The 24,993-nt window shown below is 37.5% G+C and overlaps 1 protein-coding gene across 2 annotated transcripts in view; it reads left to right on the forward strand.

The window, feature by feature from the left end:
• Positions 1-21,695, forward strand: part of LOC149143472 (Leucine-rich repeat protein kinase family protein) — an 82,763-nt gene extending 61,068 nt beyond the window's left edge. For both annotated transcript variants that reach the window (XM_089452211.1, XM_089452212.1), the window contains 4 exons: positions 4,543-4,773; positions 4,866-5,216; positions 20,823-20,924; positions 21,037-21,695. In XM_089452211.1, coding sequence (XP_089308337.1) covers positions 4,543-4,773; positions 4,866-5,216; positions 20,823-20,924; positions 21,037-21,288 — 936 coding nt within the window. In that variant the 3' untranslated portion in view covers positions 21,289-21,695. The remainder of the gene's footprint in view (positions 1-4,542; positions 4,774-4,865; positions 5,217-20,822; positions 20,925-21,036) is intronic.
• The last annotated feature ends 3,298 nt before the right edge of the window (positions 21,696-24,993 follow it).

Genomic DNA, 24,993 nt, shown 5'->3' on the forward strand with positions numbered 1-24,993 from the left:
GAGTCACCACACATACCTACGACTCCTCTCACGACGACTCCAAGTTCCAACAGGTGTCATGACTCCAACTGTCAACAACAGGGTGCCCCGGTGAGGAATGACTCCAACAGCACTGGTGACTGAGCATAGTGAGTAGGCTCCAACAACTGAGTGTCATTGTCACGATGATGGCTCCTCTATTTAGCTTGAGCGATGGCAGAGCAATGATAGCTCTAAGAGTCCAAGAAACAACAACAACTAAGCAACAATAGTGAGCGGGAGTGGTCGGTCGATTTAGTTAGACAATGAAAAGGTCGGTCAAGATGTAAACCTAAAAGCTTTTTTTAATACACATTCTCGGCAAGTTTTTAAGGTGGATCTGTTTCCGGATTTTCGGGAATGGTTTTTTTTTGTTTGAAAACTTCCTTGATAGGTTTCTGATATAAAAAGTGGCGTTTCGAAATTTTGGAAAAAAAACAAATATGTTTTGTTTGCGTTTTTTAGGAGGATCATTCCCGTTTCCATTTCAGATACAGGGAACGACGTTTCCGGCCCTTCGACTAGGCGTTTCTGGTAACGTAGGTTTATTCATTCAATAGTATGACGTTGGGAAATGAAGTGGTATATCTATAAATGGAGCACAACACTTTGTTGCAATGTGTCTTTAAGCTAAGGTCACCATAGCCCTTCTTGATCGATATTTTCTGTGAGGGAACAACATGGCATTGTTTGTATATTCACTCATGAAGATCAAATCACATTTAGAATCCATCAATTGGTAATTTGTAAGTAGTTTTTTGTACGTTTACTAGTTAAATTGCATTGTAAATGGGGGCATTTTCAGTAGAAGCAAATACCCTCATAAAGTTGGCCACATGAAGGATCAATGTTTTTGATCTTCATGTGTGGTTCATCATCAGGACATTGATATGAAATCTGATCAAGCTTCTAAATAGGTGAGAGATGCAGGGTCAAAAATGGAGAGCCAAATAGATGTTAGGTGAAATAAACGTTAAAAGTCAAGAAAAGGAAATTACTTAAAAAAGAATTTAACAATAATTATCAACAAGATTCAAACGGTCATATATATATATATATATATAATCAAACGATATCAATAATTATTATATTATTAAAACAACCTCTAACACAAAGTTGAAAATTAATGTATATATACATATATTTGTGACTGTTTGAATCTTGTTGATTTTTTTTTTTTTTTTTTTTGTTAATTTCTAGTTAAGACTAACGTAAGTACCCACGGGGGATTTGAACCGGTGATCTATCGCAAGGAGTGCCTTAACAGCGCACCCATTCACCGTCAATCCAAAGCCCCGTGGGCGAATCTTGTTGATTATTATCGTTAAATTCTTTTTTAATTAATTTCTTTTTCTTGACTATTTAAAGTTTAGTTGACCTAATGTCTATCTGGCTCTCCATCATTTTTGACCCTGCATCTCTCACCTATTTATCTTATGAAGCTCAATGACCTGATGATGAACCACACTTGCTGGCTCGAAATGTCGACCAAAATTCATATTGTGATGGATCCGGAAGTATCAAATCACAATTTCTCACCTCACAAAAGCTTAACTCTGAGATTTTTGCCTTCTCAACTTGTATTTGATTTTTTTTTGGGGTGAGTGGGGGAGGGGGGATTGGCAAGGGGTTAATATCAACAATTGACAGTCAGACTTCAAGTTTCAAATTCCTATCAATTGAGCAAAAACAAGCGAGAGCTTGAACCACAACCCGAACCAGAGAGCCTTGAGCCAGAGCCATGGGCATGATTCGGATTGTGGTCTTCAGGAAACCACCATTTAGTAGAAGACTTGTAGCTTCTGCTGGACAGCAATTTGCATCATCGTCAAACAATGAACAATTTATGGTCATCATCAGACCATTTGCAACCATTTCCAATTAGCAGAAGCTAAATTAGAAAATGTTCAGGGAACTGTTGAGCCTTAGAGCTGGGTTCCAAAGTTTGTCAAATCACCATTTGCAAGCACTTCCAATCAGAAGACATCAACTTCTAGCCAAATTAGGAAATGTTTTGGGGACTTTTGAGCTTTAGAGCAGAGTTCCAGAGTACCTGGCCATCTTCAAACCAACATTTCCGCCAAACAGGGTTTGTGGTCATCCCAAAACCACCAAATTGAGAGAGCACATTCAGCCAGTAGCAGCTGTACACTTCCAGATTTCAGCTTTCTGCTTGGTCTCACATGCACCCCATCGGATTAAAAGGGAAAATTATAGAAACCTAATCTGTTAGGGTTATGGTATTATTCACTTGAGGGAATATAGAGTCTGAAGTGAATATGAATAGTCATGGGAGTCCAAGACACTTGGAAGCTGAGTCCAAAACTCATAGACATGGTATTTATGTGTATTGTTTTAATAAAATGTATTCATGCTTATTTGTCAAAGTTGTGCAGTCTATCAGGTCCCCATTGCAAACTTGGACATACAACTTCCATTTCCAGTTTGTGGATAGCTTTTTGATTCTTGCAAGTAGGAATTAAGGGTCGGAGTCAGGGAAACCTCTGATAAGATCACGTCTCATTCATGAACTAGGAACATTAGAATTACTTAGTCATATTTTGAGCTTTAAGTTAACAGGAACATGGAATCTAAAATCAAAGCAGTGTTTGGAGTAAGGTAGCTAAACTGTCATGGGGGAGTCTCTGCTTGTCTGATGAATCTGTAATAACTAATAAGGCTGTACTTCCTCTTCTTGTTATCCATCTCATATACATCCCAAATAGCCCCTGGATCTGAAGAGTGAAAAGGTTTCACATATGCACCAGTGGACCTTATCGGATTAAAAGGGAAAATGGTAGAAACCTTATCTGTTAGGGTTATGGTATGATTCACTTGAGGGAATATGGAGTCTGAAGTGAATATGAATAGTCATCGGGAGTCCAAGACACTTTGGAAGCTGAATTCAAAACTCATAGACATGGTATTTATGTGTATTGTTTTAATAAAATGTATTCAAGCATATTTGTCAAATTTGTGCAGTCTATCAGGCCCCCAGTGCAAACTTGGACATACAACTTCCATTTCCAGTTTGTAGATAGCTTTTTGATTCTTGCAAGTAGAAATTAAGAGTCAGAGTCAGGGAAACCTCTGATAAGATCACTTCTAATTCATGAACTAGGAACCTTTAGAAATCCTTAGTCATATTTTGAGCTTTCAGTTAACAGGAACATGGAATCTAAAATCAAAACAGTGTTTGGAGTAAGGTAGCTAAACTGTCATGGGGGAGTCTGTCTGCTTGTCTGATGAATCTGTAATAACTAATAAGGCTGTATTTCCTCTTCTTGTTATCCATCTCATATACTTCCCAAATGGCCCTTGAATCTGAAGAGTAAATAGGTTTCACTGATGCACCAGTGGCCCTTATCTGTTTGGTTTTAAAGAATTTTAAATCTGTGTTAAAATGAGCGTTTAACACAATGTTAGGTTGAAAACAAATACAGCCAGTGCTTTCCCATGCTCTCCCTCAAATGCCAAACTAGAGGAGCTTTTTCATTATGGGTTTTAACTTCTGATTCCAAACTTGTGTAGTGACTTTGATAACTTTTTCAGCTTTAAAGGTATATAGTAAAGGGGAATCATTGATGGTGGTTTATTGGGCTCTATTACATGGTGGATCCATTTCTAGGATCAGTTTGTTAATGTGCCATTTGCTTTGAATTCATTTCGTCCTCTATCAGTATTTGACTAAGAAAAAATGTTTCAAAGCATTTCTCACCTTTGTATTTGAGTTATGTCATTTTGTTTTATAGCTTTTGTCATGGGTTGCAGTTTTTATGTATATGAATATTTTGATATGCTGTTAAGCATATATGTTTGTGAGGTTTGTTTGCAAGTTTATATGTACCACTGTCAAGAGAAGGTCTAAAGAACTTTTGTATTGATGCTCCTTTGTTAGGTTATGCCCCATGCTTTATTTGTTCTTGATTTTGGGGTTTTATGGAATTCAGTTCCATATTTCCTGTGTCCATTTCTTGGAACTTTTTAATGTTGGTGTTTTGAGGTAGCCATTTTGAGAAGTTGGTACCTTTGGTTGTCTAATAGATAAATTTGCTATAAAAATTTATTGCATATGTTCTCAATTTGTTGGTCATTGTGAATTGGGACTATCAAATCCACAACTGCAAAGAAAAATTTACAACACTGTAGGTATAACATCTAGTGCAAGAGTGGATTCTTGAATATTTTTTCTATATCAATTTCCTATCATCTAGTGGGAAAACAACAAGATGTGTCAATGGCTTTGCTTGGGCTAATTGGTTTTCCTTATTGAGTGTTAATAAAGGTGCACTTTTTGGATAATTGAGCTATTGTTACTTTCTAAAATATGGTCTTTTACGTGAAAGGCCATGATAATTTGTTAATGGAATGTTTTACAACTGGTAGCCAGTGTCATCTTTTCTGATTTCTAGTTTGTGCTTGTTTTTCGAGAAAAAAATTAAAAAAAATTGAAGCTGCTTGCATTGTCTGGGTTTAACAGCACTATGTTAAGCTAAATATTTTTCTTTCTTTTCCATTTTCCAGGTGCGTTTTTTAGAATCACGGGGATCCTCTAAAGAGCAGCAAAAAAGTTTTGAACTCAATTGTCTTGCAGAAGTTCGCATGTTAAGTGCATTGAGAGAACACCCATGCATAGTTCAACTATATGGCCATAAGTTGTCATCTAGTTGGGTTTCTTCATCAGATGGGACTGGAGAATCTCAAGTTCTGCAATTCATTATTGCAATGGAATATATTAAAGGTGGCTGTCTTGAGGTTAGTCTAAATCTTGTTTTGATTGAGATTCATCTTTGCCCTTACAGCTTACAATGTTGTGACATTTTTTTTATGAATGTTGGGAATTACAGGCATGGCTTGAGAGGCTAGCAAAAGAAGGGAAAAAATGCACCCCAGGAAAGTTGGCTTTGTTTGTTGCTAGAGATGTTGCCTGTGCATTAGTGGAGCTTCATTCTAAGAATATTATTCATCGGGATGTCAAAAGCAGAAATGTTTTGATAGATTTGGAACTAAAAAGGTCAGATGAGAGTCCATTAGTCAAACTTTGCGACTTTGATAGGGCAGTTCCTCTTGATTCCTCTGGACACACATGTTGTCTTGCTCATCATGGTGTCCCTCCAGCTAATATTTGTGTTGGAACTCCTCGGTGGATGGCCCCAGAGATGATGCAAGCGATGCATAGGCCACATAGATATGGATTGGTAAGCATATATTATAAATTCAATTACATCAACCTTTGGCTGCTTGGCGCACTCATTACAATGAGAATACAAGTAACCAGTTTTAGTATAATATATTGATCATAGACTGAAATATGTTGTCGGTGTCACTATTTCAGAATGCATTAATGTTTCAATGATTCAGCTTTAGCATAGCCTGCTCTATATTCAAACACAGCCAAATATTTGTTCTGAAAAATTTTGCTCGCTTTCTGCATCCGTTTAATTTTTGGGAATATTTTTAGCAATTGCTGGAATATTGTCATGCTTGTTGACACCTTTGAACAAATTCTTTGAAGAATTCAAAGATTTATCTTTGGCCCTTCAAATGCGAGGAAAGTTAGCAGATTAGATACTCTTGACGGAGAAAGTAGGGAGGTTCTTACTTGCATGGTGTATGTTCTCTTTAAAAACAACGTTGCAATTAGAGTGAGCCTTATTGGTTGATTTATTTATTTTTTTGAAAAGAAAGGATGCAGAATGGACAAAGGCTTAATATACTCTTCGGGTACATCCTTGTACCAAAGACCATTCTTGTGAACAAGTCTCCAAACAGATTTTGCTGCGAAAGCTTTTGTAAATGAGTGAATGTTTTCTCCATGCCTCCAAACAAAGGTTATTACATTTTTAGATGCTACAGAGCATTCATGAGTCATGACTTCTTCACAGCATTATGGGAGTACCTGAATAAACTCCCACTGTGTTAATCTATCACCACATGTCCAAAACATGACCATCAAGATATTATTTGTGACTACTTGTAAAATATAGTTGCATGAATTACATCGGATTAAGTCTGTATAGAAAGTGACAGCCCTCTTGATGTGCCCATATGTGTCAGGAGCTTGGTGCCATCTGGATCATTTTTTGACAATGAATCCACTGTCATGTTTTATTCCCTGTAAACACGTTTGAAAGAGATCTCAGAAAATATAATTTTAATATTCATAACCACCTAAAACACAGGCTGCAAAATGAAAATTTTCCATGTTTGAAGCTCCACACATCCAATTAACTACCACTCGAGAACCTCCCATCACTTGAATTGTTTGGATACCCTTTGACCTTCCAATATCAAAAGTGTCTTGAAAGCAATAAGCTCAGACATTTTATTGGTGACTCTGCCTAAAACTGCTTGAAACATATTAAACTTATTAATCAGACAAATCAAAATATCCTTAGCACCTCCAATTGGTGGATCACTAGTGAAATATGCACACACCAGATTTGTCAAGCGACTGAGGATATTTATGCTGTGGGAGACACAGCAGATAGGAGGTGGAAACTTATAGTCAAATAACTCAGAATTTCCAGATAGCTAGATACCCCAGGCAATCAAGATCTTTGTAGGATTTGACAAGAGTTTTCACACCAAGGCTTTAGACAATGTCCCACAGGCTGCGCCCATGGGCCCTGACACATCTTTGTGCCCCGTCCTACCTTCAGTCTCCTTCTAGACCAATACAGTACACTCACAAGAAATGATCATATGGTGTAGGGATTCCTCATTTATCTTTATAGAGAGGGCTTCTTTTTTGGCATCGACTCCCAAGTTAGGACCTTATTTTCAAAGATCAACCTCAAATATTTGTGATTTTAATGGACAATGAAATTTCCAAACAACCTTATACCACCACTCCATCGCCCGAGCCCTCATCCTCCCTCAGCACCTTGTATCCCAGGTTAGGAGTATCAATTCCCTAGAAGGGTTCCTGGACCATGCAAGTTCATCTGTGTCCTCTTTAATCCTGACTTGACTTGCGTTAATGCTGCAGTGTATGGTTCCTAAGTGCCAATATCATCACCGATAAGTCCCAGTCTTTCAGCAGACAGCCACTCCTGTTGCCATATAAAGGATTTTTTTTATTATTACCAGCCACTTGAGATAAAAAATAACCCTCATCTCTTAGAGAAGAAACAATATGCCTAGGGAAAGACAAAACTTTTCCTTGCATCCACTGAATCACCATTCCCAACTTGTGATACCATCGATTTCCCAACCGGAGGAAAGGCCAACATCATAGCCTCCATATAACAGAACTATGAAAATATTATGATGGAGACCTGATCCAATCCATAATGGACAAAGGCTCAATATACTTCTGATACATCCTTGTAACAAAAACCCATCTTGTGAACAAGTCCCTAAACAGATTTTGCTGCCAAAGCTTTTGCAAATGAGTGAATATTTTTTTTTTGTCCCAACTACAATAATCTATTGGAACAACAATTTTGTTGCAAGAAACCCAAGAGAGAGCCCTCCTGTTCCTATCACCTGGCCATGAAAATTCACAGCAAAGTTTTCTAATATGCTCCAGGGTCTCTTTTGGAATGAAAGTTAGAGACACCCAATAAACAGGAATGGCTTCAGGAACAGTTTTCACTAAGATTATTCTACCCCCTGGGATAACCACCTACTGCACCAGGACTCTTTTCAACACTTGTGGGCATCCATCCCCGGTCTCTTTTGGCGTAATAATTGGTTTTCACGTAAACCTCCCAATATTTTATATTGGACTGAAGATCCACCTGAGGGGAAGGGAACATATGAGAAAAGAATATGGAGGAGTCCTCTTTTATCCCTGAGAATGAAACAGAAGATTTAATAATGTTAATCTTCATCCCAGTAGCCATACAATATGGATCCGAAATCTTGAGTTTGATGGCATCCCGGTGGGAGCCATCACATAAAAGGCGAGCATTGTCCACAAATAACAGATGTGAGAGAGGAAAGGTTCTGGCCAATTTGATTGCTTTAAATGCTCCTGTTCTTTTTTGCCTCAAGAAGGGCTCTACTTAACCCCTCAGCTAGAAGAAGGGAGGGTAGACATAGGACATCCCAGTCTGAGACCATGACCCAGTCTGAAAAATTCCAAGGCACACCCACTAACCAGATGAAAGATGATTGCAACAGTTCCATATCCTAATTCATATATTTTCACGCCCTTTCAGACTAATTGGCTCAGAAGCGCAACCAAGACTGGTTGGATGTAGTGTCTAACCTCTAATTAGACCAATATTAACCATAAACGATTCTAATAGTTCCAACCTTTTGCCTTGATAAATCCAGTGTATATGCTATTACCAACTCTTTTTTGTTGAGTTTGTAACTTGGAAGGTGGTTCTGCATGGATCAAGTGCCATGACGTGCAGTGAACCACCTCAATTATCTTCTACGGCAATTATTTAATGAATTTCCCAAGTCGGGACTTTAGACAGTAGTTTTTTTAATTGCTGGTTTCCTTTTTTGTAAAAAGGAAAAGTCAACGACAGATTGAGTTGTAGCCGTTGATCTCAGTGAGTCTAACTCTAGTTTCAACCCTTGAGATTAGGGTTTGAGCGTTTTATATAGGGAATTCGAGCCGTAGAAGAAATATATCGAATGGCACAAGTTGGGTATTCAATGGAGCGCAATATTTGGGCAGAGCGAGAAAGAGCTAGGTTGAACTAACAAGAGGTGAGATCAGGGCAAGTTTGAATAGCAGAGGGTCGATTTACTCTTGGGCCGTGTAGGCTGAGTTCCTTGAGCGCAGAAGAGCTTTTACTAGGCTGCACATGTGGGCTGTACAAGGGCAACGTGAGGATTGAGATTGATTTGATTTGCTGTGTAAATTGTTGGAGCAATTTTTTGTAAGTCTGCTGTAAAAATATCTCTTGAAGCTGAATAAGAAGCCCAATGTTTGCTATTTTTCCCCACACTTGGGTTTCCAGGATAAATCTGTGTTATTTCATTGCATGTGATTTGTTTTGGGTGATTTTGCTACTGCTATTTATTTGTTTGAATAACCCAAAGTATTTGCTGTTACAATCAGACTAGATAATATTGTTTGTTTCTATTATGTGACATTTGTTGAACTTCAAATCTGTAACTGGGTTATAAGAAAATAACATGGTATCAGAGCGATAGTATTTGAATACAAAGGCAAGGGATTTGACACAGGTATTGGGACAAAGTATCAGAGTTCAACGTTGTAATCTGTTCTAGGGTTATTTTACAATGGCTGCCAGTGTTCAATATGAGGACAGGCTTGAGGGTTCTTCAAACTATTTGCATTGGAGGGTTCGAATCTCAACTGTTGTCAAGGAGAACAAGCTGTGGAACTACGTTAATAAAACAGCGGTGCCGCCAAGCTCATATCCAATTGCTCTTGATTTGCATGAGGTCAAGGAGGCCAATGCACGAAGAATTATTCTCAATGGGGTCAAAGATCCTTTGATAGCCCATCTATCGGAGAAAGATATTGCAAAGAAGATGTGGAATATGCTCACAAAGCTGTACAAGAGCAATTATCAGAGTCATAAGATGGTGCTAAGGGACAAGTTGCACAATATAAGAATGTCCAAAGGCGAGAGCATGACTTCTTATTTGACCAGGATATTGCAGTTGAGGGATGAGATGGCAGCTATTGGGGATACAATCCAAGAAAAATGAGTTGGTGTGTATTGCTTTAAATGGATTTCTGAAACAATGGGAGGTGTTTGTCAAGTGTATTGTTGGCCAAGAGCACCTGCCTTATTTGGAGAGGATGTGGGATGACTTCATCCAGGAGGGAATCTGAGAGGGTGCTCAATGTGGAGATCAGAAAAAGAGATTCGAAGAACTAGAGCAAAGGATAAATCTAAGGCCGAGAAGGGGCCAAGTGATTGGTCGTCTTCAAAGAGTGAGAAGAAGAAAGATCTAAGGAAGGTGAAGTGATTTTGTTGCCATCAACTAGGTGACTATGCCAGCCAGTGCCCTAATAAGTATTGAAATATGCAACTAGGTTCGATCTTCATAATGGCATATGTAATCGTGATTTTATGTATTTAATGAAAAGAGAAATAAATTTATTATTTGTATTATTGAGGCATGGCTTTCATGCTCAAGTGATATTTATTTTCAGGTCAAGCACCTATTGAGTGCTTCTAGGTTTGTCATAAAGTCAATTGAGTCATTGTCATGTATTGAAGACCCATTTGGCATGTTACATATAGTATTTTTTTTTTGAAGGAATTTGACCTCATTTGGACACTCATTGAATCAAGTTTGATCTCCTAAAGATAGAAGTTGGAAAATGATGACAAAGAAGAAAAAGTTCAAGATTGAAATTTTTGGGCCTCTCTCTCTCTCTCTCTTTATATATATATATATATATATCTCTCTCTCTCTCTCTTGTTAGGGTTTCTACAGTCTCCGAGCTAGACGAAATTCTGAAGCTGCAAGGTTGAAGCTATAAAGTTGGCTTCAGATTGAAGCTGTGAAACTGTTAGGTCAAAGCTTCTGATGATGCATCAAGGTCGATGCTGTGAAGCCGCTAGGTCGAAGTTGTTGGCTGCTAGATCAAAGTTGCATAAATTGTTGCTGGGGTCGAAGTTTGTTGCTGGACGCTATGCAAGGAAAACTCATCAAGAAGGAAGGATGACTTGGTCTTGGAGGTCCTTGGTCAAGGGTCATAGGTCTTGGGATTCGTCAATTGAATTTCTATAAGAAGAGAAGGATTCTGGTGGGTTTTCCTCTCAGTTGGAGGGGTTTTGGCCTTGGCTGATCGCATATATCTTATGTCCTATTGTCTCATTGTTCTTTATTATTTGGTAGTTGTTTGATGATAAAGAATACTAATAATAATAATAATGTTATGGTCTCTACATATCTCTCTATTTAAGCCTTTGCCATGGTCTTCTTCTTCATCTGGTCCTGATGATGAACCACACTGGTTGGTTCGAAACGTGTAGGCCAAAAAAACTCCCTTATGATATATCTACCAAAAGACTTTTCTTAAAAGAAAAGAAGAAGTTAATCAAGTAAAGTAAAAATACATCACAAGCAGTTTTCAAGGTAAGAGAAATCACCTACACTTGTTGCCCCCTAGATTTCTCAATAATAAGAATGGAAAACAAAAGAATTAGGTTGTTGCTACCGCAGAGGTGGACAAATTTGTAGCATGGTTCGTTAATTATTTTTCGCTCATTGCATGTCTCTTGAGCTCTATGGTCACCAACATGTGGTACATTGAAAGTGGGGCTTCTCGCCACATGATGGGAGTCATAGAGTATTTCACCAGTTTGAAGGAGGAGTTGGATTTCTACATAGAGCTTGGAGACGATGCCAAGTACCCTGTAGCTGGTATTGGCACGGTCAAGTTTTAGAGGGAGTCCGACAAACCCTTGTTGGTGGAGGACGTGTTGTATGTTTCGGGTATGACAAAGAACCTGATCTCAGTTGCTACATTGGAGGACAAGGGTTACATTGTGACCTTTGAGGAGAGTAAAGTGTATGTTCGAACCAAGAGCACTCCAAGACAACAAAAGTGATAGGGTACATGAAGGGAAACTTTTTTCGACTGCAGTTTGAGCCAAACATACGTTGGTGAGTTGTAGCAAAGGGTTGGGAGAGTTATGGAATAGGAGGATGGATCATCTTCATCACGAAGTGTGTAATTTGTTGAGGGAGATGGTGATGGGGTTGCTAGAAATGAAGATTGAGCAGCATGAGGTGTGTCAGGGTTGCACACTAGGAAAATATGCTTGGATCAGTTTCTCGATCCACGAAACTAGGGCCAAGGGGATTTTAGATCTAGTACGCTCAGACGTGTGGGCCCATGTCAACAATATTCTCGAGTGGGTATCTTTACTATTTAACCTTATTTATGATTTCTCCTGGGAGACTTGGATCTATTTTTTGTAAGAATAAGGACGAGGTGTTTAGTAAGTTTGAGGAGTTCAAGTCTCTTGTTGAGAACCAGACAGGTTGAAATCAAGACATTGAGGTCTAATAATGGAGGTGAGTATACCTCTAACGCCTTTAAGGACTTTTGTGCGCGGGAATGCATCATGGAGGAGTTGATAGTTTTGTACAACCTTCAGTAGAATGGGGTCATAGTAGATGAACATGGCTATTGTTGGAGCGACCAAGACCATGCTTAATGACTAGGATCTGCCATGGTTTTTATGGGCAAAGGCTTTCAACACTGCCATATATTTGCAGAATGAAAGTCCACACGAGGTGTTGGGCAAATTGACACCAAAGGAGTCATTCACAGGGAAGAAACAAGATTTGAGGCACATTCACATCTTTGGATGTCTTGTGTATTGTCATGTTTTCGAGGAAAAAAGGACCAAGTTGGAACCTACTACAGAGAAGGGTATCCTTGTAGGATATAGCAAGACTTCAAAATCCCATTGAGTTTACATTCATGCCCTCAGAAAGACAATTGGACGTGAAGTTTGGTAGCATTGCTGAAGTTTGGGAGGAGCAGGCACCAACGATTGAGTCAACACATATTCCTTAGAGCACGGTCATGCAGGTTGGAGAGTAGAGTGAGCAGGTCGAGTAGGTTGTTCAAGATGAGGAACAACGGGTTCCTCAACCTCAGACTTCTAGCACAGGGAGGAAGAGGACTAGATGGGCAGAGCAGATAACGAGAGAGGCCTAGGAGTATGTTGGTACTCCAATATGTTTAGTCAAACAAAGTAAGGCTCCTCAACGCTATTTTATATATATGGCGTTGATGAGTGGACTGATTGAGGCTGAGCCTAACAACTATTTTAGATATATGGAGTTGATGAGTGGACTGGTTGAGGCTGAGCCTAACAACTTTGAAGAGGTGTCCAAGCATCAGGTGTGGATGAATGCCATGGTGGAAGTGTATTCTTCTATCATGAAGAACAATGTTTTGGAGGTGGTGCCATGGCCAGAGGGTATGTCAGTGGTTGGTTTTATATGGATGTATAAGATCAAGCATGATGTTGGATGGTAGCGTGTAAAAGCTCAAAGCCTAGTTTGTGGCTAAGGGTTATTCATAGAAGGAAGGGATCGATTATGATGAGACCTTTGCATTGGTAGCTAGGTACTCATCCATCGGGCTATCATTTTAATAACAACAAAGATGGGTTGGAGGATTCACTAGATGGACGTGAAGATGACCTTTCTCAACGATGTTATTGAGGAAGACATCTACATAGAGTAGTTAAAGGGTTTTGAGCTGCATGGGAAGGATTCACATGTATGCGGGTTGAGAGCACTGTATGGGCTCGCCGCTCAAGTAGGCTCCCATGGCGTGGTATGCGCGGTTTGATAGTTATTCGTAAAGCGTGTGCTTCACCAAGAGTGAGGTTGACCCGAACCTGTACTACACATTTAGATGAAGGGTGAGTCTCTCATATTGGTGTTATATGTTGAAGACTTGTTTCTCATAGGGTCTAAGGATTTCATGGTGCATTGCAAACATGATCTTGCAGGAGAGTTTGAGATGATGAAAGATTTGGGGTTGATGGAATACTTTTTAGGGTTGGAGGTATGGCAAAAAGAGGGGGAGGTCTTCCTTCGGCAAGGGAAGTACACAATTGAGATATTGAAGCGATTTAGGATGGAGGACTGCAAATCTACGGGCACACCACTTGTGACCAACTAGAAGATCAATGCTTCCAAATTAGAGGCAGTGTACCCTACTTTGTGCAGACAGTTGATTGGCTCTCTTATGTATTTGGTCAATGCCAGGCTAAGCATTTGTTTTGCAGTAAACACACTTAGTTTATGGTAGAGCCCAAGCGAGTTCATTGGGTTGCTGTGAAGCATGTTTTGAGATATCTCCGAGGTATAGTCGAGTCTGGGCTGAGGTATATTCAACAGGATGTAGTGAAGCTCGAGGGGTACACGGATTCAAATTGGGCAAGCTGTTCAACTGACATGAAGAACACTTTAAGATGAAGGGTGAGCCTCTCGTATCGGTGTTATATGTTAATGACTTGTTTCTCACAGGGTCTTAGGAGCTCATAGTACATTGCAAGTAGGATCTTGCAGGAGAATTTGAGGTGAAGGATTTGGGGTTGATGCACTACCTTCTGGGGTTGGATATGTGGCAGAAAGAGGGAGAGATATTCCTTGGGCAAGGGAAGTACACAATTGAGATATTGAAGCGATTTAGGATGGAGGACTGCAAATCCATAGGGATGCCACTTGAGACCAACTGGAAGAAGATCAATGCTTCCAGATCATAGGAAGTTGCCCTACTTTGTGCAGATAATTGATTGACTCTCTTATATATCTGGTCAACTCTAAGCCAAACATTTGTTTGCAGTAAACACACTCAGGTTATGGTAGAGCCTAGGCGAGTTCACTGGGTAGTTGCAAAGTAGGTTTGAGATATCTCTGAGGTATAGTCGAGTTGGGCTGAGCTATATTTAGTAGGATGGAGTAGAGCTAGAGGGGTACACCGATGCAAATTGGGTAGGTAGTTTCGCTGACATGAAATGCATTTTCAGGTGCAATTTTAGTTTGGGATTAGACGCTGTCTCTTGGTACAACATAAAAAAGAGGCATTTGCATTGAGTTCTACAGTGGCCGAGTACATGGTGGCCAATCTGGCGATGTGCGAGGCTATTTGGCTTTAGAAACTCCTTCTTGGTCTTTTTGACCAGGAGCTAGACCCGATTGCCATTTATTGTGATAATTAGAGTTGCATCAAACACTTTGAAAATCTAGTGTTCCATGACAAGTCGAAGCACATTAAGAGCAAGTACTACTTCTTCAGAGATTGTGTGCAGAAGAGGAAAGTGGAGCTGCAATACATTCCCATAGGCAAGCAAGTAGTAGACATCTTGATCAAGGCCTTGAGGAAAGGAAAGTTTGTATTCTTCAAAGATAAGTTGGGTGTTGTGTAGAACACCCTCCTTGCTAAGAGAGAGTGTTGAGTTTGTAGCTTGGAAGGTGGCTTTGCATGGATCATGTGCCATTACATGCAGTGAACCATCTCAATTATCTTCTACGACAATTATTTAATGAATTCCCTAAGTTAGGACTCTAGGCAATAGTTTAATTAATTGTTGGTTACTTTTTTGTAGCTGTTGATCTCAGTGAGTTGAAATCTAATCTCAAATATTGAGATTAGAGATTTCACTTGAGATTAGGGTTTTGAGTGTTTTAAATAGGGAATTTGAGCCATAGAAGAAATATATCGAATGACATGAGTTGGGTATTCATTGGAGTGCAATATTTGGGCAGTGAGAGCAAGAAAGAGCTAGGTCGAGCTAGCAAGAGGCGAGATTAGGGGAAGTTCGAATAAGAGAGGGTTCATTTGCTCTTGGGCTGTGTAGACCGAGTTCCTTGTGTGCAAGAGAGCTTCTGCTGGGTTGCACGTATGGGTCGTACAAGGGCCGAGTGAGGGTTGAAATCAATTTGATTTGCTGTTTAAAATGTCAAAGCAATTTTTTGTAACTCTGCTTGTTATGAATATAATTCATAACAAGGAAATAAATAAAATAAATGTAAATATAAAATAAAAAAATATTGGTTATGTTAAATAGTCATTAAGTTAAGTGAAAAGGCATGTCTAAAAGACATGCCCAGTCACGAAAGGACACTTGCTTAGGTATATATGCGGGTCCTCATTGTAACATTTTACATCACTTGTACATTTTTATATATAATAAATTATTATTACAAAATACCTCTTGTGTATTTTTACTTTCAAGCCAACAAGCTATCAGTTTTGATGCTTCAGTGGTATCAGAGCCATGGTGCACAATATAATCATGCGGGTCTTTGAACGTTGTTCGCTGCACAATGTGCCATTACGTTCACGTCCTGAATGCATTGAGAAGTTTAGTAAAATTCAAGAAGCATTTCAGCGTTTAGAAAAATCATTTGCAAAAGTTAAAGCATGTTGAAAGGAAATCAATAATAAGGAAGATGATAGCGATGGTGAAAAGAAACAAGGTGAAGCATTAGATGATTATAATGTTGAAAATGAAGATATTGCAGGAAATGATCAAGATGATGATCCAGATGAAGATGATGATGATGAGGTTGTTGTTATTATATCTAAAGAAAGAACAAAACCTCTGTTAGCAGAGGCAACAAGGGCAGTGGATAGTAACATGAATGAAACCGAAAATCAAAGTGGATACGTGACAACTGTTATGACAATTCTAGATTATGATGAGAATATAGGTGTTCTTAAAGATAAAGATGAGCTTGCTAGCCAGAAGATTGTTGAAGAAGCTGAAAAATATGACGAACATGAAATTAATGACATGCCTTTTCCCTTAAAGGATGGGAAGGAACAAAAGCAATGTGAAATTTTTATAAGTGGTCATGATAAAGATTCTTTTGCACCAACAAATTTCATTGAGCAGGTCGATGAAGTGATCCAAAAAGAGCTGGTGTCCTTACTAGAGCATGACAATGCAAAATATCCCCTTGAAGAAAACTCAGTCAAGGAGAAGAAAAAGGGCAGTAAGGGCGCTCCCAATGGAAGGCCCATTCCAATTCCTTATATAGATGATTTTGATGATGAAGAATTAAATGAGGTTGCACAGCTAATGGAAGAAGAAGCTGATGAACAAGAGGAAGAAAGGAAAGCAACATGGGGCAAAGGAAAAAACCGATATTATAGTGCTGATAATATTGACTATGAGATCCAATCTAGTGATGATGAGCTATCGACAGTTGAAGAGGCTGAGGTACTAAGAATGCAAAGAAAAAAGCAGAATCACTCCGTCCTGAAGACTTTGGTCTAGATGAGGATGAGGAAGACGAAAGCAATATCGATTCAGATGCCAATGAGGAAACCCTGCAGGAGGCTGGGAAGCGAAATGAAGGGGGGTTTGAAAGGAGGAAATCAAAGAAAACTTCAGATAGAGAATTGGGCAAAGATATTGATGATGGTAAAATTGTAGGATTTGATCATCAAGAAGTTACTCATAGGTCCAATGAAACAAATTTGGCTTTTGGTTCAAACACGCTAAGAGAGGAGAGATTTGGGTTAGACAAAGAATCTGTGAATATAAATGATATGGACATTAAAATGGGATTTGAAGATCTGGAAGAGTGTTTCTGTTCGATTGATGATGTTCAATGGGATAAGTGGCCTCATGATTTACAAGAAGAAGATGTTGAAAAAGTGAACAAGGGTTCTCAAATGCTGACAGATATATTTGTGAACTATGACTGTGATTTAGAGGCTACCAATCTGTTTGAAGATTTGGAAGAGTGTTTCTGTTCGATTGATGATGTTCAGTGGGATAAGTGGCCTCATGATTTACAAGAGGAAGATGTTGAAAAAGTCAACAAGGGTTCTCAAATGCTGACAGATATATTTGTGAACTATGACTGTGATTTAGAGGCTACCAATTTGTTTGAGCGAATGGTCAATGCTCTGTCAAGAATTGCACAGGGTACATTAAATACAGATCCCAGCTCCATAACTCTTGCATAGAAGACATCCACGAAAGTATCATCACTACAATGTCTTGTGAATGTGCTAAAATCGTTAGTAACATGGGAAAATGCTCATCAAGTATCAAAGGAGCATACATTCGATAGTACACTTCCTGAAAAGGAGTCTAGTTCAGCTAGGATTCTACCAACAGGTGAATTTAGGATCAAAGAGGACATACCTAGTCAGTTTTAAAAGGCCAAGGCTCATAAATCAACAATGGAAGCTGCAATTGCAGAGTTCAATAGGAAGGCTAATAAAGGTGTTGACTATCTTTTGTCTAATATGTTGGTCGAGAAGACACCCCAAGTAGTAACACATTTTCTAAGAACAACACCTGGCCTAGATAAGGCGATGATTGGTGATTTTTTGGGTCAGCATGAAGAATTCCCTTTTGCTGTTATGCATGCTTATGTAGATGCAATGAACTTTGTTGGCATGAAATTTGATAGTGCAATTCGTGAGTTTCTTAACGGATTTTGTCTACCTGGTGAAGCTAAAAAAATTGATCGTATTATGGAGAAATTAACAGTGGGAGAATGCAGCGAGCGGCCACTGGTTGCTGGTCATGGCCGTCCACGCTCTACGTTTAAGAGATGGTCTACTGTGGTATGTAGGGTTTGATTTAAAACCTCAACGGAGTCAACACTTGTTGGATTTGATGCATTTGGGCTCTCTGAGAGTTGGGCTACGAAGGCGATGGTGAGTATTTTGTCAAGTGGCGTGCTTGAGCGACATGCCCAGTCGAAGGTTGAACAATTTCTGGCGTCGTTTCGAACGTGGATCGTGCGTAATTGTTGCGTTGATTCATGTGGCTCGATTGATACTGTTGCGTCGATTCGTGTGGCTTGAGTGATACACTGTATAGCGTGGCTTGAAACAAGTTACAGCCCACGCAAACCGTGAACAGAGCCCCGCTTCCTATCATCAATTCTGTTGCCCATAGTGCCATTGCTTCACTTCGACTGCAGTCAACGAGTGTTGTAGGGCCGTGCTCCGCATACACATACGCTGCCTACCCATACGTCTCCGCCAACCAAATCTTCATGCTTGTCCGTCATCACCACGATTGGACCACTCAAACAACCCCTGAATGGCCTGTCTACCTCGACGATTCTGCCATCTGCACTAGTTGCCGATCAAAAGGTTTGACCTCTCCGTTGGCCACGTTCAACATAATATTCAGACTAATTCATAACATAATAGATACATAATAATATTAATTAATAAAAGTTACATAATATTTATTAAATTTTTGTTATTATTATTAAAAAAATTATTATAAAAAATGAAAAAAAGCATTATTGTAAAAAAAAATATTATTATTAAAAAAACTATCAATTTTTTAAAAAAGAAAAAAAGTGGAGATAGAGAAACCCTAGCTTTAAGACATCAATATATAAAAAAAACCCCTGGTTTCAAGACAATATTACTGGTGAGCTACAGGACAAGACGATTGTCAGATTATATACATCAAGATGACTGACACTAAGTGAAGAAAATCGACAGCATTAAAGCTTTGAGGACAAAGCTTCTGAAGGAAGGGGCTATGTTATGAATATAATTCATAACAAGTAAATAAATAAAATAAATGTAAATATTAAATAATTAAATATTGGTTATGTTAAAGAGTCATTAAGTTAAGTGAAAAGGCATGTCTAAAAGACATGCCCAGTGACGAAAGGACACCTGCTTAGGCATATATGCGGGTCCTCATTGTAACGTTTTATATCACTTGTACATTTTTATATATAATAAATTATTATCTCATTGTAACATTTTATATCACTTGTACATTTTTATATATAATAAATTATTATTACAAAATACCTCGTGTATTTTTACATTCAAGCCTACAAGCTATCAGTTTTGATGCTTCAGTAACAGTTTTTATGCTTCACTGCTGTGAAAAATATTTCTTCTGAAGCTGTATAATAAGCCCAGCGTTTGCTGGTATTCCCCACGCTGGGATTTCCAGGGTAAGTTTCTGTTGTTTTATTGCATATGATTGGTTTCGTGTCATTTTGCTCCTGCTATTTATTTGGTTAATTAACCCAGAGTATTTGCTCTTACAAATCAGAGTAGATAATATTGTTTGTTTCTATTTTGTGAATATTTGTTGAACTGCAAATCTGTAACTAGGTTATAAAAAATAACATTTTTTCTTTGTATAATCACATTTTTGGTTCAGTGGCTCAATCATGTAATTCAGGGAAACTAGGTCTTCTGCCAAGACTAGTGTCTTCTCTGTGTCAGTATTCAATCTATTAAGAATCCGAAATGTTTCTATGGTTTCTATCAATTGATCAGCTTATAAAGTCGAATTTAAGCTTATTGATCAGCCTCTAAGATAAATATAATCTTAGTTGCATGTTGCAACCTTCACAGGGGGAACACCCATCAAAATTTGGAATTGATGAAAAATGATGAATGAAAGAAGATTGCAACTGTCTTATATCCTAATTTATTTATTTGACACTCTTTCAGACTAAATTGGCTCACAAGCTTAACCAGGAATTCGTTAAGATGCTGGCTCTAACTTTTAACTAGACCAATCCTAACCTTAATCCAGTCTATTAGCTTAACACTTTTGCCTTGAGAAATGAAGTGTATATGCAACCACCAATTCCTTTCTCTTTGTAACCACATTCTTGGTTCTGTGGCACAATCATGTCATTCACGCAAACTGGAACTTCTGCCACTGCTAGTGTCTTTTTTGCATCAGCATTCACTCTATTAGGAATTCGAAGATTTTCATTTTTTTTTTAACCAGTAAAAGGCAGTCTTCAGGCTTGTTCAAGGCTTTTACAGCTAAATTCATTTTGCCAGATTACTTTACCTTGCAGAGAAACCAAAGGGATGTTCTCAGCATTCATGAATGACAATTCCTGTTAACTCGTTAGCCTAGATTAGTGAGTGAATTTGAATTCGGGACCTGATGGCGTGCTTGCAAATTAGCGATATGTCCAGCAGCATTGGTGATGAATGGTTGAGCTAACCCCTTTTTTCTTCTTGTACTCCTACTTATAAGGATGCTTGTAGTTTTGTAATTTTCATTTCATTATGAATTTGTGTATTTGTTATCAATGTTTTGCTGATTATGTTTTAACCTTTTCCTATTGATTGATAATTACTTTTTCCATTTTGAATCTGCCTTACCAGATATAATGTAGGCCCTCTTTGGCTTATGGCTATCTTTGTGATGTCCATAATGATTGCAAGTTTACTATGACAGTTGCATGTTCCACGAAGGGGATTTCGTTCCAATTAATACTTTCCTGAGAAGTCAGTTCTACTTCTTGTAAACGTGTGTACTATAGGCAAATGGGATGGGGTTGTTTTGTCTTCTTCAAGGTTGAATATCCATTGCTCATTTATTCGTGAATGGCTGCAGGAAGTTGATATTTGGTCGTTTGGGTGCCTTATTTTAGAGTTGTTGACGCTACAAATACCCTTTATGGGGTTATCGGATGTAGAGGTTCATAACTCATTACAGGTAGAAAAATCAGTCACCTAATTAGGTGATCTTGCAGCATGGTCTTTGTTTCTTGCATTTAGGTCTGACATTTTGTGAATTTGGATCACTAATAGTTTCTGTTATTAATCAGATGGGACTACGGCCCCAACTTAATCCAGAATTGGATAACCTTTTATCTGAATCAAAGGACAAGGTTCTGGCGGGAGATGAGGGAATATTTCCTGAGGAGGATTCACAAATCCTTCAGCGGCTGGTTGAATTATTTTATTTGTGTACTGAATCAAATCCATCATGTCGCCCAACTGCAAAACAAGCATATGAAATGCTTTCTGCAGTTTCAGGTCCAACTCCAAGATCAAATCTCCACCAAACGAAGCTTTAGGCGTGCGTAAGTTGAGGTCAAAACAATGGCCTCCCGAGAAAAACTCTCGTGCGGATGGCCTTGAGACGCCTTCAACTAACTCTATGCTGGTATCTGCTTGTGATCATTTCTCCTAATCTTCAGAAGGCTGCCATTTTTGACATTGGTTTCGTAAAAGCTTTTACTTGCTCCCATATTTAGTAGAGTAAGATGGTTTAAGAGAAAGATGGAGATCAGAGATCCAGAGGCAGTATATACATTACCTTTTCCTCATTTTAACGAGGAAAGGAATTTCCAGGGTGTGTTGAGTTGGTCGTTGACACAATCTAATGTTACAAAGTTTAAATATAAAAATATTTACTCAGGTTAAATGTTACAATTTAACTTCAATGGCAAAGAATCGCATATATAGTTTAATTACTAATATACATTCAACAGACTTTTTACTTATTCTCTGGCAGCTATTGTATTAATTCACTTGGATCAACATACCAAACTCTTCTAAAAGAGTTGACTTTGGAGAGAATTGTCTCGTCCCCGCTTTCTTTGTCCAGACGAAGGGCTAAAACAGTTGAGTCTAAATTGTAACTGGCATGTGGGCATATTTTTTGAGGAGTTTTTGAAAATCTCTTGTTGCCTATGTGTAAGTTTTGATCTTTGATGTTGAACATTGTCTGGTGCCATTGCGGCAATATAAGTTTTTCATATTTTTTCAAACTTCCATTACTCTGATTCTATTGGTTAGAGATTTGGCCATGAGGTTCTCTTTAGTCAGTGCTCTGTTTATTTGAGTTTCAAATCACTATTAAATTGCAAGCAAAAACGTTGACTGCAAAGTACTGTTCCTCTCAAAGCATAAAAAGATTGCGGCATTTAATTTTTATCCGCCCTTACGCCATTGAATAAGACGCAATGAATAATCTGCTTGTCGGACATTACAGGGTAAGAAAAACAATTTATTAGCTATTTTCCAAAGGAGGCTGGTAGTTTTTTGAGAAAATGACTCGATTTTTGCATAACATTAGGTTCTCATTGGTTGATCAAATGTAGGTGTTGTTTTTTAATGTTTTTGCCTCGTAGAATAAGTGGGTGGCCAAAATAAGTCAAGTTTATGACAGTGGAGACATTTGGTTTATATATATTTTAAATTGGCAAAATGATGTTAATGTTTGTTTTCATGTGCACAAGTTTACTGTTAATAATGTGAATTAAAATGCTGAAATCTATGAAGAAAATAATGCAAATTTATCAGTGTAAAGGATAATAGTGAGTGATTTTAGAATTAAAATGCTGAAATCTATGAAGAAAATAATGCAAATTTATCATGGTAAAGGATAATATTGAGTATGATTTTAGTGGTAGTATTATAGAGGATCCTAAAAAGTAATCGCAAACTTTTGGAAGTAAATCATGTGTCTATATATGATATATGAGTGAGTGCTAAGTTCGAATAAAATATTGCAATGTGGAACAACGTGAAGAATATGAAGAATATGTTGAAGAGTATTCTGAGAAGTCATTGATATCTAATTAATAAATGCCCTGTGTTTTTTGAATGTGTTATTTTGAATATTCAAAAGTGTATGATATTTTGAAGGTGTTATTTTGAATATTCAAAAGTGTATGATATTCAGTGAGGAATGAACATTTAGATATCTTCACAATGGATTCTAATAAAAAAATTATAACAAGACACTATTCAAATATCCTCTTCACAATGGATTCTAATAAAAATGTTGTAAATTGTAACAAGACACTATTCAAATATCCTCTTCACAATGGATTCTAATAAAAATGTTGTAAATTGTAACAAGACACTCTTCAAATATCCTCTTCACAGCAGAGCCCAACAAGAATGTCACAAATCATTTTGAATATTAAAAATTGTGTTTGATATTCAGCAATCATTTTGAATATTAAAAATTGTGTTTGATATTCAGCGAGAATGAACATTTAGATATCTTCACAATGGATTTTAATAAAAATGTCTCTTAAATAAGAAGACACTATCCGAATATCCTCTTCACAGCAGAGCCTAACTGCTAACAAGAATGTCACAAGTCATAACAGGAATGTCGGATTCAAATAAGCCTAACAAGAATGTCACAGATCATAACAAGAATGTCATAAATCATAACAAGAATGTTGGATTCAAATAACTTATAACAAAAATGTCGGATTCAAATAAGCCTAACAAGAATGTCACAAATCATAACAAGAATGTTGGATTCAAATAAATTATCACTGATAATATTTTATAATGCACTGGATTCAAATAACTTATAACAAGAGTGTCGGATTCAAATAAGCCTAACAAGAATGTCACAAATCATAACAAGAATGTTGGATTCAAATAAATTATCACTCATAATGCATTGACTTACATCATGCAATAATGAAGAGTGGAAACAATTGAGAGGATTGGGTCAAGTGTAAGGTATTATCATTGAAATTTTAAGGTTTTAACATTGTAGGTGATTACCGTCGAGCAGGTTTTAGGTTTTAGGTTTTAGGTGATGACTGTGGAGCAGCTTTTAACATTGTAGGTGATTACCGTTAACATTGTAGGTGATTACTGTCGAGCAGGTTTTAGGTGATGACTGTTGAGCAGGTTTTAACATTGTAGGTGATTACCATTGAGCAGGTTTTAACATTGTAGGTGATCACCGTTGAGTAGGTTTTAACATTGTAGGTGATCACCGTTGAGCAGGTTTTAAGCACTAATTTGGTATATAAGCTTTTGATAAACGGTAAAATTGAAAGCTCAAAGTGTCGAGGATTGACTTGAGATTTGGTATTTATGAAAACACTCTTCAATTGACTCTAAATAATTATTTGTTATCTAAATTGTACAGTGATTTTCAATGCAATTGTCAAAATAATACAATAAAACTTATTTATTTTAAATAATTATTTGGTATATAAATTGTAAAGTGATTTTCAATGCCATTGTCAAAATAATACAATAAAACTTATTTATAATGATGTCAAAATAATACAATAAAACTTATTTATAATGATGTACCAATTGATTTTCAAAGTAACTTCACATTATGAGTGATTTATTCTTTATAATACGGATTGATTTGAGATCTGATATTTTTGGTAATACCTGAGTTGCAAAGTGAATCTTATATTTTTGGTAATATTTAAGTTGCAAAGTGAATCTTAATGTGATTGTCAAACTAATACAATATAATAATATATAATAAGAGGAACATGACATTATAAATGATTTATAATTATAGAAGTGTCTTTTCACTTTATTTGTTTTTTATTTTACTGTACTATACATTTTGTATTTTGTATATAAGTTTGTGCTAAATATAGAATTGAATGCCCGAGTGTTACTTTGTATATAAGTTAAATATTGAATTGAAAACCCCAGTGCCACTACAATAATGGAGTTGAGAATGTGATTTTTGGTGACCACACTTAAGGAGGTTTTAAGTGCTTATTTGGTATATAGTAAATGATATAATTATGCATAGTATATAGAATTGAAACCCCGAGTGTTACTTTGTATATAAGTTAAATATAGAATTGAAAACCCTAGTGTTACTACACAGATGGAGTTGAGAATGTGATTTTTGGTGACCACATTTGAGGAGGGTTTAAGTGCTTATTTGGTATATAGAAAATAATATGGTTATGCATAGTAGCACTTTTTGACTTATTTCAACTACTAATCCTATAGAAAACAATTTGGTTATGCATAGTCTAACC

This window comes from Pinus tabuliformis, chromosome X, assembly GCF_031772625.1.
Source record: "Pinus tabuliformis cultivar Carrire ecotype Pingquan chromosome X, CPIR1, whole genome shotgun sequence".
NCBI classification, from domain to species: Eukaryota; Viridiplantae; Streptophyta; class Pinopsida; order Pinales; family Pinaceae; genus Pinus; species Pinus tabuliformis.